We start from the raw sequence: 15,629 nt of genomic DNA on the forward strand, positions 1-15,629 counted from the left end.
TTAATCCTTGAGAAGTTTGCAGAGCTATGATTGTGGGACACCACTGGGATACGAGGATCTCCCCCTCCTGCTGAGACCAGCCCCCTTCCCCTCTGGTCTCCCCCTAGAACACACTGAGGAATGAAACGGGCAGAGCAGAGAGGGGTTGTGTGCAGACACAGCCTAAGAGGAGGGGTCCTGGGGGGCACTGGGAAGACAGGCACCCTCAGCCCCGCCACTGCTTCAGCAGGATGAGCCTTCCTGGAAAGAGTTGCTGAGACCCCAAGGCCTGAGCTGTGCTTTGTTTCCTTGACTAAAGAGTTACCTTCATTGGCCTCTGGTGATTCATTGTTTTGTTGCTGACCTATGCCTGACTCCAGCCCTGACAATAGATTTCCTCCAGTCTGGTTTGACGATTTTATCTCCAATAAATTCCAACATCCATTATTAGAATAACAATCCAAAGTTATTTACTTGTTGTATATTCATTTATTTGTACCCAGCTCCATATTCCAAACCCATTTCCTGCTGGCGAAGATTTCCCTTCCTAATTTAGAAAAAAAAGTTCCTTACATTTTGGCATCTTCCAATCTTTTTCCAGGCTTGGTGGTTTCCTTCCTCTAAATTAGCTGAGGATCCTTCCTCTCTCAGCTCTGTCTTTGCCATCGCAAGATGTTTCTTCATGTCTCTGTCAGTGGTTTCATCCTACTCCTCCAGCATCACAACTCCATCATTTGTCCGTTTCCCTCTTCCAGGCACCTGTGTGAAGGTCCTCTCCATTTCATCATCTGCCGCCTCCTGCTTTTCCTTTTCACTCTCTTGCCCAGGCAGATCTTGATCAGTATTTCCACCCCCAAAGGTCCTGCTTATTCTTTGCTCTGATCTTTCTCTGATCCATTTTTGTTCACCATGTTATGCATCTCCGCTCTGAGCTCTTTCAATTGCTCATCCAATAATTGTCTGGTGTGTGTTCAATGGTATCTTTGCCATTTTGGGTTCTGTTAGGCTCCACCGTGACAGTCTCTGTCTTGAAAACTTGCATTTGTCTCTGGATAGACAACCAGAGCATCCTTATCCATTTATAATCTTTCTTAATCACAAATAATTAAGAGAGAATTTTGTATTATTTTTCAGCCTGTTCATTAATGTCTCTTCTTATGCCAACAGTCAATTCATGTTCTTAGGTGAAAATTAATTGGCAGATAGATTTACCTCAGTTGCAATTCATCCTAATCTTAGAATTAATTAAAATTAGGGAGGTTTAGTCCTGAGGGCTAACCTGAGGGCTAACCTTCAAGGTTTCTGTGCATGGTGGCAGTTCCTCGCTCCAAGATGTTCCCCACATCTGAAAACTCCCCATCTCTGGTGAGAAGAAAAGCTTTCTTCTGAGAATTTGAGGTTAATCCCCAGATCTCGCTATGTTCAAAGGGAGAGTGTAATAACCAAGATTTATGTATTCACTATTGTTAATCACCACATAATTATCTCTGTCAATGGAGTGTTGGCAGTCGATCACTAGCTTTCCTCCCAGAAGTTCCCAGGCTGGTGCTTTCTCTCTTCCTCTTGGACCCTCAAACATCACTCCTGCCTGGGAGTAGAGGGTACTAAGGGGGAGTGGTGGCAGCCTATGTGATAGCCTTGGGCACAAGTGGCCCACCCAGAACAGCAGCCATGCAAGATATTTCCTACTCACTTCTGCGATAAAAGTTGTCATGTGCTGAATGCAAAGGACCAAGAAAGCAGGCTCTCAAATTCACAGTCTATATGAGATTCATCCCTGAATGCAGCTGCTGGGGCTATTTGCAAGCAACCCAGTCACATGATCATGAGGGGGAGCAGAGGATAGATTTAGTGCCCCCCTCTCTCCTCCCCCAAACAGCTGGATCAGAGATATTGCTGATAATATTAGTGGGGCTGCACATGTGTCAACCCAACTGCTGTGCACACATCCTACCAGTTCAGGGCTTTGGACTGGATCATGCCTTTTGAAACTTCCCTTGCACAGTGGGTCATTGCACCTGGCAGTTGACCAGAAGGTTGGTGGTTTGATCCCCCATGGAGGGTTGGACTAGATGACCCTCAGGACCCCCTCCAGCTCTACAATTCTACGAAAACAGAGTTACCTAGCTTAGAGGTTAAAAATTGCAGAACACTGCCACATTCAGGCCCAGACACCAATCTCTCTGGAGGGAGCATGATCTGTTTTAGAAAACTGCTCCTGGATCTTAAACTTGCAAGATAACATGGCCTGGAAAGCTTCTTCTGGCTTAAAGGCTCAGAGAAAGTGTCATAAGGAGATTTCGTTTACCAAAGTGCTGTTATGAAGCCAAAACATTTCAGGTAAGTCTGACTTTGGAAAGGGATTTTGTTTCCCAAACAGCAGGAAACTATTTTTAGGCTCATTGTAAAAATGAAATACTGTAAAATCCTCTATATGACTGACTGACATGAGTCTGAAATTCTGGAAGAATTAGGAGAGTAAACATTGCAGTGGCTACTTATCCCTTGATGAGCCAGACTTTTGCCATTCCAGAGGCTTTATTGCAGCAGCAGGAGGCGAGAAAACAGGAAACTGGCCCCTGAATTCCTGTTCTAACACTGCAAGCTGAACAACCATTTCAATTTTCTTATATTTTATCCATTGACGGTAGGTGAAGAGGTCTTAAGTGAAATATGCAGAGCTACCGGGAGTGCCTTCCCCTTGGGTAATAAAGCAATTTCAGAGGCCGAGATGCTCTTCCTGTGGTGTTTCCTCACCAGCATTTAAACAGTGTCGTTATTGCCAAAGGATTTCTGGAATGCTAAATCACACTTAGTTCATACCAGGCAATGAGCCCAGCAGTTATCGTAGATGGGTACAAAATAATACCATTTGAAAGGTTTTGCTCTTATGGAGAAGGATTTGTAAAAATTGGAATGTGCGGAATTTCCATTTCTGCACTTGCCCCCTCCCTTGCCCCTGCCCACCCCCCCACTTACTCCCCTCCCCCTCGTACCTTCATCCGCAGCCTCCTCCTCCTCCGCTGCCTGTGCGTCAGGTGGGCTTGCAGAAACCAGCTTCCGGAAGTGCTGTGACCGGAGGAGGAGGAGGAAGAGTGCTGATGCATGGGGGGCGGGGGCGGGGGGCAGGGGCAATGTAGGTTTTGCTTCTGTTTTCTGCCCCACACTCTGGTGTGAGCCAACTGAGTCGTGCCACAGGGCGGGACAGAAAAATGCCAGGCTTTTGGTCCCACGCTCTGGCACGGTCAAAGCATGGGAGCCACAATGGAACACCCGGGAATGGGGTGGATATAGTTTAAATTGACAAAGACTCACTAAACCAAACAGACTTAAGACTTAAGATTGTGGCAAAAAGTGTGCATCATTCTTTTCTTTTTCTTTTGAGAAAACTGTAAGATCACTTACAATGCAATAACACTGGAAACATTTTTGCAAATGTGAAGCAGTTTAAAGTTTCAGAGGGAGATATTTTTAGTGCTTTTAACTTAATAGTGATTTCAACAATGACTAGACCGTGCCAGTAATTCCATGAAAATGTCAACCTACAGACTCATTTTTCATTTTTATATGGTTATCATATTCTATATCATTTTAAAGGAATTTTTTGGAAGTTTCATTATCTGAAACTTCATTATCTGAAGAAGTGTGCATGCACACAAAAGCTCATACCAAGAACAAACTTACTTGGTCTCTAAGGTGCTACTGGAAAGAATTTTTTATTTTATTTTGTTTTATCTGGCAACAGTTCGCCAAAAGACATTTAATATATAAGTAAAACAATCAGAAGTGTGACATGCAAGATGACTCAGAATTTCTCTATTCCCTTGCCAAGAAAATAGAGAATAGGTTAATAACCCTTTATTGTATAGATAGTTTTGCATTCTCATTTGGTGAAGGTTACAAATACACATACCCCCCCCCCCCCCCGATGAATGAAAGAAAAATATGCATGTTTTAACTTTACTCTCTTTTTGGAGATTCTTAGCATTAAGAAAATGAGGTAAGATATTAACTGAAACATTATGCACATTTTACCAACTGAAGTCAGCTGAGACTCCAGGCATCACTTACAGTTATGGCACGTGGCCCCACTGTATCGGGTCGCATCACAGTTGCAAGAGAAGCTGTCCCACGACTGGGTGCACTTGCCTCCGTGCTCACAGTGATTGGGCACACACCTGTTGGGGAGAGAGAGAGGGAGAGGCAAACAAGCACATCAGGATGAATGAGTGGCTCCATTTTCGGGACAGCCCAAACAGCGCAGCATGGCAATTAATCCTTGTTATATTTAGGTGGATTAATATAATACATGATGGAAGGCTGCAGATGCACAAGGAATGGTCCATTCGGAAACAGGGAAGGGAAAGCGACGGCAATGGGCTATACTTTCTTTTCTCCATTACATTTTTACAGGTCACATCCATAACTACTAGTATATATCAGCTATATATATATATATATCGAGAGAGGACCCTGATGTTGGGAAAGATGGAGGGCACAAGAAGAAGGGGGCGACAGAGGACGAGATGGTTGGACAGTGTTCTCGAAGCTACTAACATGAGTCTGACCAAACTGCCGGAGGCAGTGGAAGACTGGAGTGCCTGGCGTGCTCTGGTCCATGGGGTCACAAAGAGTCGGACACGACTAAACAACCACCATATATATAGAGAGAGGGAGCGCTAGGGATGGCTAACCCCTTTCAGCCAAAGGACTGCATTAAAGGTTGGCCAACTGTTTGAAGGCTGCATGACAGTGTGCATGAGTAGTCATAGTCAAAATAGCTGTGCCCATCTGAGCTGTGCACATATGGCCCATGTATACCCAGCACACATGCGTACAGTGGCATTCAATTCTCTCTCTCTCTCTCTACACTTCCCAGGAGGCAATACAGTAAGGTGCGTATACATTGCAATATTGCGCATGCCCCAGCATTAGGAGTTGGGGTCAAACCCTCAGAAATTGTCAAGCTTTTTTCCTGAATGCTCACTCAGAAAGCTCAAAAATACAGAACTATGCCTGAATTGAGTTTGCTCATCACTAAAAACAGGGCTTTTTCAGCTGGAACTCACTGGAACTCAGTTCCAGCATGTCTCAGATGGGCTCCATTGCCATTAGAAGAGTGGCATTCATGGCGAGTTCTGGCACCTCATTTTCTAGAGAAATAGTACTGACTAAAAACCATTAAAAACTTACAGCAACTTCTAACCATTATAACTTTGTATACCCCCTCCTGTACACTCTAGCAAATACCTCTTGTCAGCATGTTGAGGTAATGCACAAGGAAAGGAAGAACAGACATGAATACAAAATGGAAAAATTACAGGAGTACATATATTTATTTCTTGAGATCAACAAAATGAGATTTCAAACATTAAAGTTTGACTGGTCCCCTTTCTATCAAAGATTCTTTTTAAAACAGGAATTACCATAATACTTTTTTTGCTTTGGAAACTATTACTTTTCTCTTGTTGCAGCGTGCTTTGAAACCTCATTTCAAAGAACCAATTTGTTGCCCCTTTATTAAATTTCACTGTATCCTGGCTCCGTACGGTTGCTATATTTCCTGATCCATTTTCCTTTCATGTTGAGTTTCTTTTTCACCCAACACAATTTGGGAACCACACTCGTGAGGTATTATATTGAGAAAAGATTAGGAGGACCTCCCACCAATCAAGGAAATGATGAGATGGAGGGCAATAAAAATTAAACCTATACTTATCTGGATGCTTCTGGTGTCCCCACAATAGCCTACAAGAGATTGCTGAATCAGAGCCAAATAAATGCTAGCTTTTCCCTTCAACATATGGCTTGTATATATTCGACTAACAGGTAATGTAATGCCTTGCAGGAAGGACTCTCTAGAAGGCTGCCATTTTGCGCTCATTTTTCAGTAACCATTTGCCATGGAAGAGTTGCTTGAATATCCTCCAATAAAACCATTGATTAAAATATTATTCCAGAAATTAGCTGGCAACTCTCATTTTTCTTTGAGATGCATAATACTATGGAGAAGAAAATGGATGCATTGCCAGATAACAAATAAAGCTATTTGCCTCTATTGTCAGAAAATATATTTCCACAAAGTAGATATTGCCACTAAAAGCTCTCTTATCTGGACAATCTGTGACCCACCAGGCCACTTGAAAGTTGCCAGCTGTGTATGGCAGCCAACAAATGAGATTGTCAAGCACCCATCAGGCTGCAATCGTCTTGTTGCACACAACAACACTAAGCCAAACCATAGCCAAGTGTGAAGGCGCAAATGGGCAGGCTCCCAGACAGGTGACAGGAGATCACATCCAGTTTGATCCTCCCTGGTTGTTTTGCTGCTGTACTGTGCAGCTTATCATATTGCCAAAACAGGCATGGGGGTAAGATCTCTCTAGGCAGATCATGAGCTGTAACCAAGATTTGTCTTGTGCCATAATCCCTGCAGGAACCTGCTCCTTTGTGCTAAGCTATAACTTGGTATAGTGTCATGTGCAAATGATGGCAGTCGGGTGAGTGGGCTTGTTCAACTTCTGGGTGTCAGGAGCCTCCAGGGTTCTAGAAGCAGGAACCTCCTGTTCCTTCAGTCCTCTCTGACAGTTGCCTACATCTCAGGCCTAATGGTGGCTCTCAAGTTGCTCAGGCCCACTGTAAGTGCTGCAGTAGCTCAGTGACACAAACCGAGTGCTGCGTTAGCTTTGCTATTTATTCTTCTGGGTAAAGGTAAAGGGACCCCTGACCATTAGGTCCAGTTGCAGACGACTCTGGGGTTGCAGTGCTCATCTCGCTTTACTGGCCAAGGGAGCCGGCGTACAGCTTCCGGGTGATGTGGCCAGTGAACCAGAGCAGCGCACGGAAACACCATTTACCTTCCCACCGGAGCTGTACCTATTTAGCTACTTGCACTTTGACGTGCTTTCAAACTGCTAGGTTGGCAGGAGCTGGGACTGAGCAATGGGAGCTCACCCCGTCGTGGGGATTTGAACTACCAACCTTCTGATCGGCAAGCCCTAGGCCAGGGGTCAGCAAACTTTTTCAGTCCACTGTCCCTCAGACCTTGTGGGGGGCCGGACTATATTTTGAAAAAAAAATGAACAAATTCCTATGGCCCCAAAATAACCCAGAGATGTATTTTAAATAAAAGCACATGTTCTATTCATGTAAAAACACCAGGCAGGCCCCACAAATAACCCAGAGGTGCATTTTAAATAAAAGGACACATTCTACTCATGTAAGAACACGCTGATTCCCGGACCATCCGCGGGCCGGATTTAGAAGGTGATTGGGCCGCATCTGGCCCCCGGGCCTTAGTTTGGGGACCCCTGCCCTAGGCTCTGTCGTTTAACCCACAGTGCCACCCGCATCCCTATTTATTCTTCTATAAAGGTCAAATGCATTTTCCTGTGGTTTTCCATTATTGAGACTTGACCCAAATTGGTTTCCAAATTTGATTCACATACAAACATTGTGTGTTTGTGTTTCAACAAAGCTCAGGAGTTCATTGGCACACATGTCCTTCTCCTAGTTGAGCTTGGCGGGAGGAGTGGGGGGGGGAAGGAGCAGAAGATGAGAAGCCCACTCATCCCTACTTTATATCAGAGCAGGCTGTATCTTCAAGTGTCCCCAAGCACTGCCACCAGACCCCACTCCCCCTCTTTGACCTCACTGGGGGTGGCGGCAGCAGCAGTGTTACCTGGGGGGCCACAATCTGCAAGAGGCAACTGTGAGGCAGGCAGCTGCCATGCAACGTTTTCTTCAAAGCTTCCGCAGAGTTTTTCTGCATTGGGCACATGCTGGGAATTACTGGGCATGTTAAAAGGCAGGTAGGTGGCTTCCATCGCAAGGTGAGGTTGGGACAAGGAGACATGGGCTGGTGGTGGGTCCATCACCATCACCACCAGGTGTCAGTACTACAGTTGATGGTGATACTCCCTATTTTCAAACCTTATACTGAAATATTGCACAGTAAGGTACTTATCACACCTTACTGAAGCAGTCATTGCTTTAGTGAACAATCTGATCTTTTTTCCTTCCCCGCTTTTCTCCCCCCCCCCGAAATTCTGTTAGCAATTGATGACTGCATGCTTTGCCTTGAAATGTAGTATTTTTTGTGTTATATCTGATCTGCTGAAATCTCTCCACTTTTCGTTTGAACTTCTCCATGGGGTGCTGATTAGCCAATCCATTTTGTCTTCCTTGTCTGCCTTTGCTTTGTGTCTCTCCTATTTTATTGCTGTAGTGCACGCTAGAGGGGAGGGGAGGTTGCTTTTGAGTTGCTCAAAGCTCTTCATCAGGCTGGGTGCTAAAGATGCAAAGGTGGGTTGGGGAAAAGGGAAGCTGCTGATGCTAACCAAACCACCTTTGTCTTTGCTGATGCATCCATCCAGCAACCTCTCTCTCTCTGGGACTGCCTGGGGCAGACAGAAAGAGCAGAGATGGAGCTTTCAGATTCCTAGTGTTCCCCCACAACACTTAACAGATACACACAAACCATGCTCAAAGCATGGAAAACAGAAACAGGCAAACTATCCCCAACCTCATCCCCACTAATTCCCCTGGCCTACCATCCACTATTCCACCATGCAGCACAAAACCTCCAAACCAAAACCTGGCAATCCAAAGGCCTATATCGCCTAATAGACTTTTATAAAAATAACAAACCTCTGTCAACACAAGAAATACAGGACAAATTAGAAGACACCCAAATGCCCTGGTTAACACAACACCAATTTCATGCCCTCTTAAACAATCCAACAGTAAAATCAGCAGCAACTAGACCCCTGACAACCTTTGAAAACCTCATCCTAATGACAAAGAAACGCGGCAGAGGGCTGGTATCCACAATATACAAATTACTACTAAAAAACCCCACGAGCTCCCTAGACACAATCAAAAAACAATGGGAGGATGACATACTTGACATAGGATACAAAATCAACCCCACCCAATGGACCAGAATATGGTCTAAATCCCCCCTTTAAATCCATATCAACAAAAAGAAGAGATCTCACCCTAAAACTAACCTACAGGTGGTATTTAATGCCAAGAAAATTAGCACTAATACGCCCAGGAACCTCACCAAAATGCTAGAGAGGGTGCACCTCCACAGGCACATACTTCCACATGTGGTGGGAGTGCCCCAAAATCCAAACATTCTGGACAACAACCACACGAGAAATATGAAAAATAACCAAGCAAGTGTTAGAAACCACCCCAGAATTGGTCTTACTAAACATCTTCCAAGACAATAATTCCCACTTACACCACAAAGAACTCATAATCCATCTACTCTCAGCAGCCAGAAACATCATAACCAGACACTGGAAAGACCTGTCAGGAGTAAACATGGACCAATGGTACCAAGCAGTATGGGAAACAGCCCTGCTAGAAAAACTAACCAGTAACCTGAAACTGACACGGGGACAAAGAGAAGACACCTTCACCCCGGTATGGTTCCCCTTCATCACACACACAACCCAACAAGACAATGACAAAAATCTACCAACAGCATACAAATCAATATGGCTAACTTGATCCAAAACACACACACACACACACCGCACTCACACAGGAAACCAAAGATCACCACAGCCAACCACAAATGAACAATCACACCCTACACCAACCCTGACCTCTCTCACCGCCAAAGGAGCACAAGCGAACAGCAGAGAACCTACACAAACAACGCTGACACCAAACCCTACATATATTAAGTAAAATAGAAACATTGTCACCCCACCTCACCCATCCCCCCATCCCCCACCTCTTCCCCCCTTCTCTCCCTAATGTCTCAATAACCAAAAGCGATTTGTAAAAATGTTACATGGAAAAAATACGAAAGAGACACTGCACACACTTTTGTAAATCAAGAAAATCCTAAATAACAACAACAACAACAACATCACCTTGCCGACAAAGGTCCGTATAGTTAAAGCTATGGTTTTCCCAGTAGTAATGTATGGAAGTGAGAGCTGGACCATAAAGAAGACTGATCGCCGAAGAATTGATGCTTTTGAATTATGGTGCTGGAGGAGACTGCAAAAAGATCAAACCTATCCATTCTGAAGGAAATCAGCCCTGAGTGCTCACTGGAAGGACAGATCCTGAAGTTGAGGCTCCAGTACTTTGGCCACCTCATGAGAAGAGAAGACTCCCTAGAAAAGACCCTGATGTTGGGAAAGATGGAGGGCACAAGGAGAAGGGGACGACAGAGGATGAGATGGTTGGACAGTGTTCTCGAAGCGACTAGCATGAGTTTAGCCAAACTGCGGGAGGCAGTGAAAGACAGGAGTGCCTGGCGTGCTCTGGTCCATGGGGTCACAAAGAGTCGGACATTACTGAACAACTGAACAACAACAAAATATGTAGATCTCCACCAGCAACTCCTTGATCAACTCTGCATCCCCAAATGGAAACCAGAGATGGAGGTCACACATTCTCTATTACTGGGAATTGATCAGGAGTTCACCAAGCTAGTGGCTAAATATCTTCATCTAGTTTTCTGTCGTTGAAATATATTGCAGACGTCTGTTCTCTCTGGAGACTCAGAGACGTGACAATAGACTGCTCTGCCCTCATCTTTTGGTAAATGACTTGTGACACTGCGGAGGTGGTAGCTTTGTATTGATTTGTCATGGATGTTTGTATGTGATGCCAATAAAAGGTTTGATGATGATCATATTGCATATATTTCAGGTGTGGAAATAAAATGTGAAATTTGGTAAACCCATGACCACCTGTTAATTATGTGCCTCCACAGTTGGAGGCAGCAGGGCTTCTGAATACCAGCTGCTGAAAACCGGAAGACTGCGGTAGTTTTTAGGGTTTCTGTGCAGATAACAATGAATACAGCTTGCTAAATTATTTTATGTTTGGTAAGCAAGGGCCATTCTTTCACTTTACATTTATTCCATCCACAATTTCAGCATCACAGTAAAATCTGTAAGAAATTGTACCATTGAAAAATGCAACTACATGTATATTTATACCTACATACAGACGCATACTAATAGCTTTATCAGCACGATTTTGCTTTTCCCGTCACTGAGTTTCTACAGCACAACAGCGCAATCATAGAAAATTAATTTGTTTTCTTTATTTATGTACACAAGCATATGTTAAAAGAGCACCTGTAAGAATTTCTTTTTTGAACCGCAGGTGCTTTCTAAACAAAACACAAGGAAACTTTGAGATATATTTTATCTACTGTGTCTGTATCCAAAGGAGGCAAATCTATAATAATTTATAATCATAATTTATTTCTTATACCCTGCCCTTCTGACTGGGTTCTGGGGTCACGGGCTATTTCTCATTTATTTTATTAGAGTTATGCACTGCCCTTCACCAAAAGATCTCAGGGCAGTTCACAAGATAAAAATACAAGATCAAAGGACAGATTAATAGCTAAGACAGAAACAACAAAACCAAACAATACCCGCTCCCACAAATACATTTAAAAGGCTCCAGAATATTATACTTGCCAACGAGGTTAATCCAAGGCACTATTATTGCTAACTGAAAACTTTCCCCATCAGTGTCAAATAACAAGTCCTAAAATTCTTTCCTAAAATTTAGAAAATAACAAAATTCTATTTGTTAAAAGCAGCTTTACATTTAATAAACTTCTAAAAAATGTTTATGTTGAGCCTCCAGTCTCACAAAGAAGGGTCACATTTAAATGTGATGCTAATCCATTATTTGTAGTCTCAAAGATGTAACTTAGAAATTCTAGCTCCAAACCAAAATGATGTCTAAGCAAGAGCTGTGAAATTATATTGCAATTTTCCCAGTTACAGAGGCAATTATTCTCAGCAATATACTATGATGCTAAATAGGTTTTCCCTGAATGATGGGGGACTGGGACAAAGATGCTACAAATTTCAATGAAAATTTCAATGAAAAAGCAAGGGTGGGTTACAGAATAATGACAAGTTCTTGCAAACATGAGAATGCATCATTCTCAGATGAATGCAAACTACAGTTTAAGCCAGGGCGCTCTGCTGATAAAATGGATTACTGAAATTCCAAGGTAAAGAAGAGGAGAAAAGCCATAAAATCACGAAAGAAAAAAATTGAGCTATTGCTAGTTTTGAATGGAAAGTCTGTGGTATATGAAAAAATGGGATTTAAGCATGCACGAGATGTGCAGAAAATGTTACAGCATGTATGACGATATAAAACAAAAGGTAAGTTACTGTAATGTAAAACCGAGAACTTCTTGGAAGCAAAATGCTCTTATTTAGGTCTGGGATTGTATTAAGGACTTGATTCAACTGTAGTTTGTGCAACAGTGACTGTTAGCGGGTTTGCAAATCCATCATTATGGTCATCAGAGAAATCAACCAATACTCTCTTTCTCGTTGATGATCCCTGTTATAAAAGGCCACATCGGGGCTTCCTGACCTTTCAGGAGAGCAGCAATAAATACGGAATTTGCTCCCCTATGAAGAAAATGTATCGATTTATTCAGTTCTGATTTGATAAGCCTAGCCATAACATATCTTGCAGCTAGATAAAACTGTGTGCTATTTTTACCTTCTCCTCCTCTATACCAAGACTCTTTTTTATTTTTGTATGCTAACTCATCTTTTTTACTGAGACACTGCCCCTTACGAAAACGACATTAAAAATCACTTCTGTTAATGGAGGTTAAGTAGCCATTCCCTAGAACAAAAACCAAGATGTCACAACTTATTGATCTTACAACTTCTTTTTATACTGACAGACTATGGCCTAGTATGCATACACCGTAAATGAGGCACATACCCTCCAACATTTTGCAATTGAAAACTGGGACATGCGTCTTTTGGTGCTGCACTGCCACGCGAGTCAGCTGACCCCCAAAGCGGTGCAAGTCAGCTGGTCGCCTCTCCTGCTGGGCTCCAGCTGCTCCATGTGCCCCCACTGCCTTCCTTCTCACCCTCTTCCTCCTCTTCTGCTCCAGTGCTCAGTGTAGCCGGGCACCCAACAGCTCAAAGGGAGCTCATGGCTGTTCTTGGGCAGGGGTGGGAGCCAAGCAGTCAAGAAGGGAAAAGCCAGGCTCAGGGACAACTGTGCTGGAGAACCAACTCAAATGCTTATCTATATTGCTTTAGTGCAATAATGGGATCATCTGCAGTCCAGCCCAGCAGCTCAGGCAGGTGGCCAGGGTTGCATCTCATTATGACCCATCCAGTCAGTAGGGCAAAATAAAAGGACAACCAGAGTCTGGCTGCGATCGTGTAATATTTATGTCTGACAATTAAAATAGCATGACTAGACATGCATAAATGAGTATCTAACCACATGTCTTTAATTATTTTAATAATTAGGCACTAAGATGGAAACATCTGCAATGCAGCACTCGTATAAGCAGACATCATTCAGTAAACGTGTCAAATAATGTTAGCTGTGATTAATCATTCACGTGGTGAATTTTTCACTTTTCTATTAGAACTGCATTTCTAAATCAACCATGGGTGGTTGATTTTGCTTAGCCAATCAACCACTGCTGAGTAGTCCCATTAGTATTTATGGTGCAACTCTGGTGCAAGTGATTGAGCATTGTGGCTATAAATAATTGTATCCCTTTACTCATGGCTGGATTAACCATTAAGCAAAATAAGCAGGTGCTTAGGGCATCAAGGGAAGGGGGCACCAAAGGAATTTTCCGTTGTTGGATTTACCGTGGACCATAAGCTACAGCTGAACCAGGTTCCCACAACACACACACAGTGCTGTTTTTCTTGGGGGATGCAGGGGTACACATACCCATAAACATTTTGTGAGTCTCTGTACTTTTGTCCATTTACTGTATTTATTTCCTCCAATTGGAACTATAAAATGGTGATTTTCTTGAGTCAAATGGGAGTACCCCAAAACATTTTTTAAAAAGCACTAATAAAAAATAGTAATAATAGAGACTAATGAAATGCATTGACCTTGGGAACACCACAAAATTAGAATCTGGTAACTGGTGAACAGCCACTGGACCACCAAGGCTCAGTGATCATTCATATCTTGGTCATGTTGGTTGTCCCATTCGGTTGTTCACTGAGAGTGAGTGCAGCAGTGTTGCCAGATGTGTGTGTGGGGGGGGGGTTCCTCCAAATCTGGAGGTTTAAAAGGCCTTGATGAAAATTTTGGAGAAAACTTTTCTTTGGGGGGTTTTGGGAGAGCAAAATATTAAGCGCATAGATTTTGGAGGCAAATCCGAGAGAACAATTATGCAACAAGGCAGGCTGGATGCCTTATCTCTACTAAGTATAGAAATCAATGTGTTACATAAGATCTGATCAAAGGATCTGATCAAAGACTTTGCAACTAGAAAAGGTAGGTGAAAACTTTTCAAATATAAACTGGAAGTATGCAAGAACAAACCCATATTACTGTAGGTTTTGTTTCATTTTGAAAAACAATTTTTATGTTATGGTTTATTATTTTTTATATTTTGAATTAGATATAAGGACACCCAAATATTTCAAGTGCTTAGTAAAGAGGAGGCTACATGCATAATGCGTGAGATTGCAGAGGTTGCTAGAGCACATCTGAATTTTAAATAGCAGTGGACAAAACCCTTTTTTTCCAGGAGGGAAATGATTAAATTCAGATACTTCATCAGCTACATTACAAATGTCACCCACAGGTTATCAACATACATTTAAACACAAGGCAAAGGATATTGCTGGCTCCTAACAGCATTAAACCGCACTGAGTTCATTACAAAGACAGATGTTAGGCTAAGGACACATTTAATTAGGTTAGCAAGTTGCATTACTGAGCAAGTTATTATTTCTCTTCCTTTTAACAAATGGCCCCAGAGGGTTGTTAACCATCCATTCTTTTGTGTTCTGTTATTAACAGGGGCTAAATTCATTTGCAATGCCTTGATTCATAGAAACCGACATCTAAGGTGATAGAATTGGGGCTTCTGAAATAAGAACTGTGATGTCCGTTATCAAAAATCTGCCTTGTTACACACACTCATATCAGACATTTAGAGCCATTTGAAGCAGGGTGGGTGGTGGGTGGGAAGAGGCACTTTCTCATGTGATATGTTTTCAAAGAAACATGCAAATGAGGAGTTATCACAAGTTGTCTAAAGGGGCTTGCAAGTGGGATGCTTCATTCTGAGTGCCAGTATTCTGTTCACATGCTTTGAGTAAAGTTGATCTCAATATTAGTCAAAAACATAGAAGTCCCATTGGATCAGACTAAAGGCTTATCTAGTCCAACAGTGGCTAACTGGAAGTAAGCCCAATCGTGTTCTCTGACTTATTCTCTTTGAAGGGAACATTGCTATGAAAGGCAGGTCACGGAAGCTAATTATTTCATCAAGTTGTGCAGTTCCTTTTGGTATTCACAGTGGGATCTGAGGATAGGGGCCTGCGAAATTGGTACATTGGTGCACTCCAATGTAGCTTTGGTTTGTTCATGGTGGTGATGATGAGAATGATGACTGCTACCCACTGCTTTTGTTCCTTCAATTCTAAGTCACACTGTTTCTGTGTCTACCACACTTTGGGTTCTGCAGTGCCTCACTGAGTCTGTCAGTGACAACTCGCAAGGTGTTCAATGCACCAGCAAGTCTAAGAGAGGGCCATGCAGTGTGGTCGGCTGCAACAGATTGGGAAAAATGGTGCCAACTTCACTGCATGCCTCTTAATCCTGGGAGGGAAGAGGCA

The 15,629-nt window shown here is 42.9% G+C and overlaps 1 protein-coding gene across 1 annotated transcript in view; it reads right to left on the reverse strand.

Annotated features, from left to right (window-relative positions):
• Nucleotides 1-15,629, reverse strand: part of CNTNAP2 (contactin associated protein 2) — a 936,385-nt gene that overhangs the window by 281,875 nt on the left and 638,881 nt on the right. The window contains exon 11 of the mRNA XM_033166345.1: nucleotides 4,051-4,157. Within this exon, the coding sequence (XP_033022236.1) occupies nucleotides 4,051-4,157 (107 nt within the window). The remainder of the gene's footprint in view (nucleotides 1-4,050; nucleotides 4,158-15,629) is intronic.

This window comes from Lacerta agilis, chromosome 12 (genome assembly GCF_009819535.1).
Source record: "Lacerta agilis isolate rLacAgi1 chromosome 12, rLacAgi1.pri, whole genome shotgun sequence".
In the NCBI taxonomy this organism is placed as follows: Eukaryota; Metazoa; Chordata; class Lepidosauria; order Squamata; family Lacertidae; genus Lacerta; species Lacerta agilis.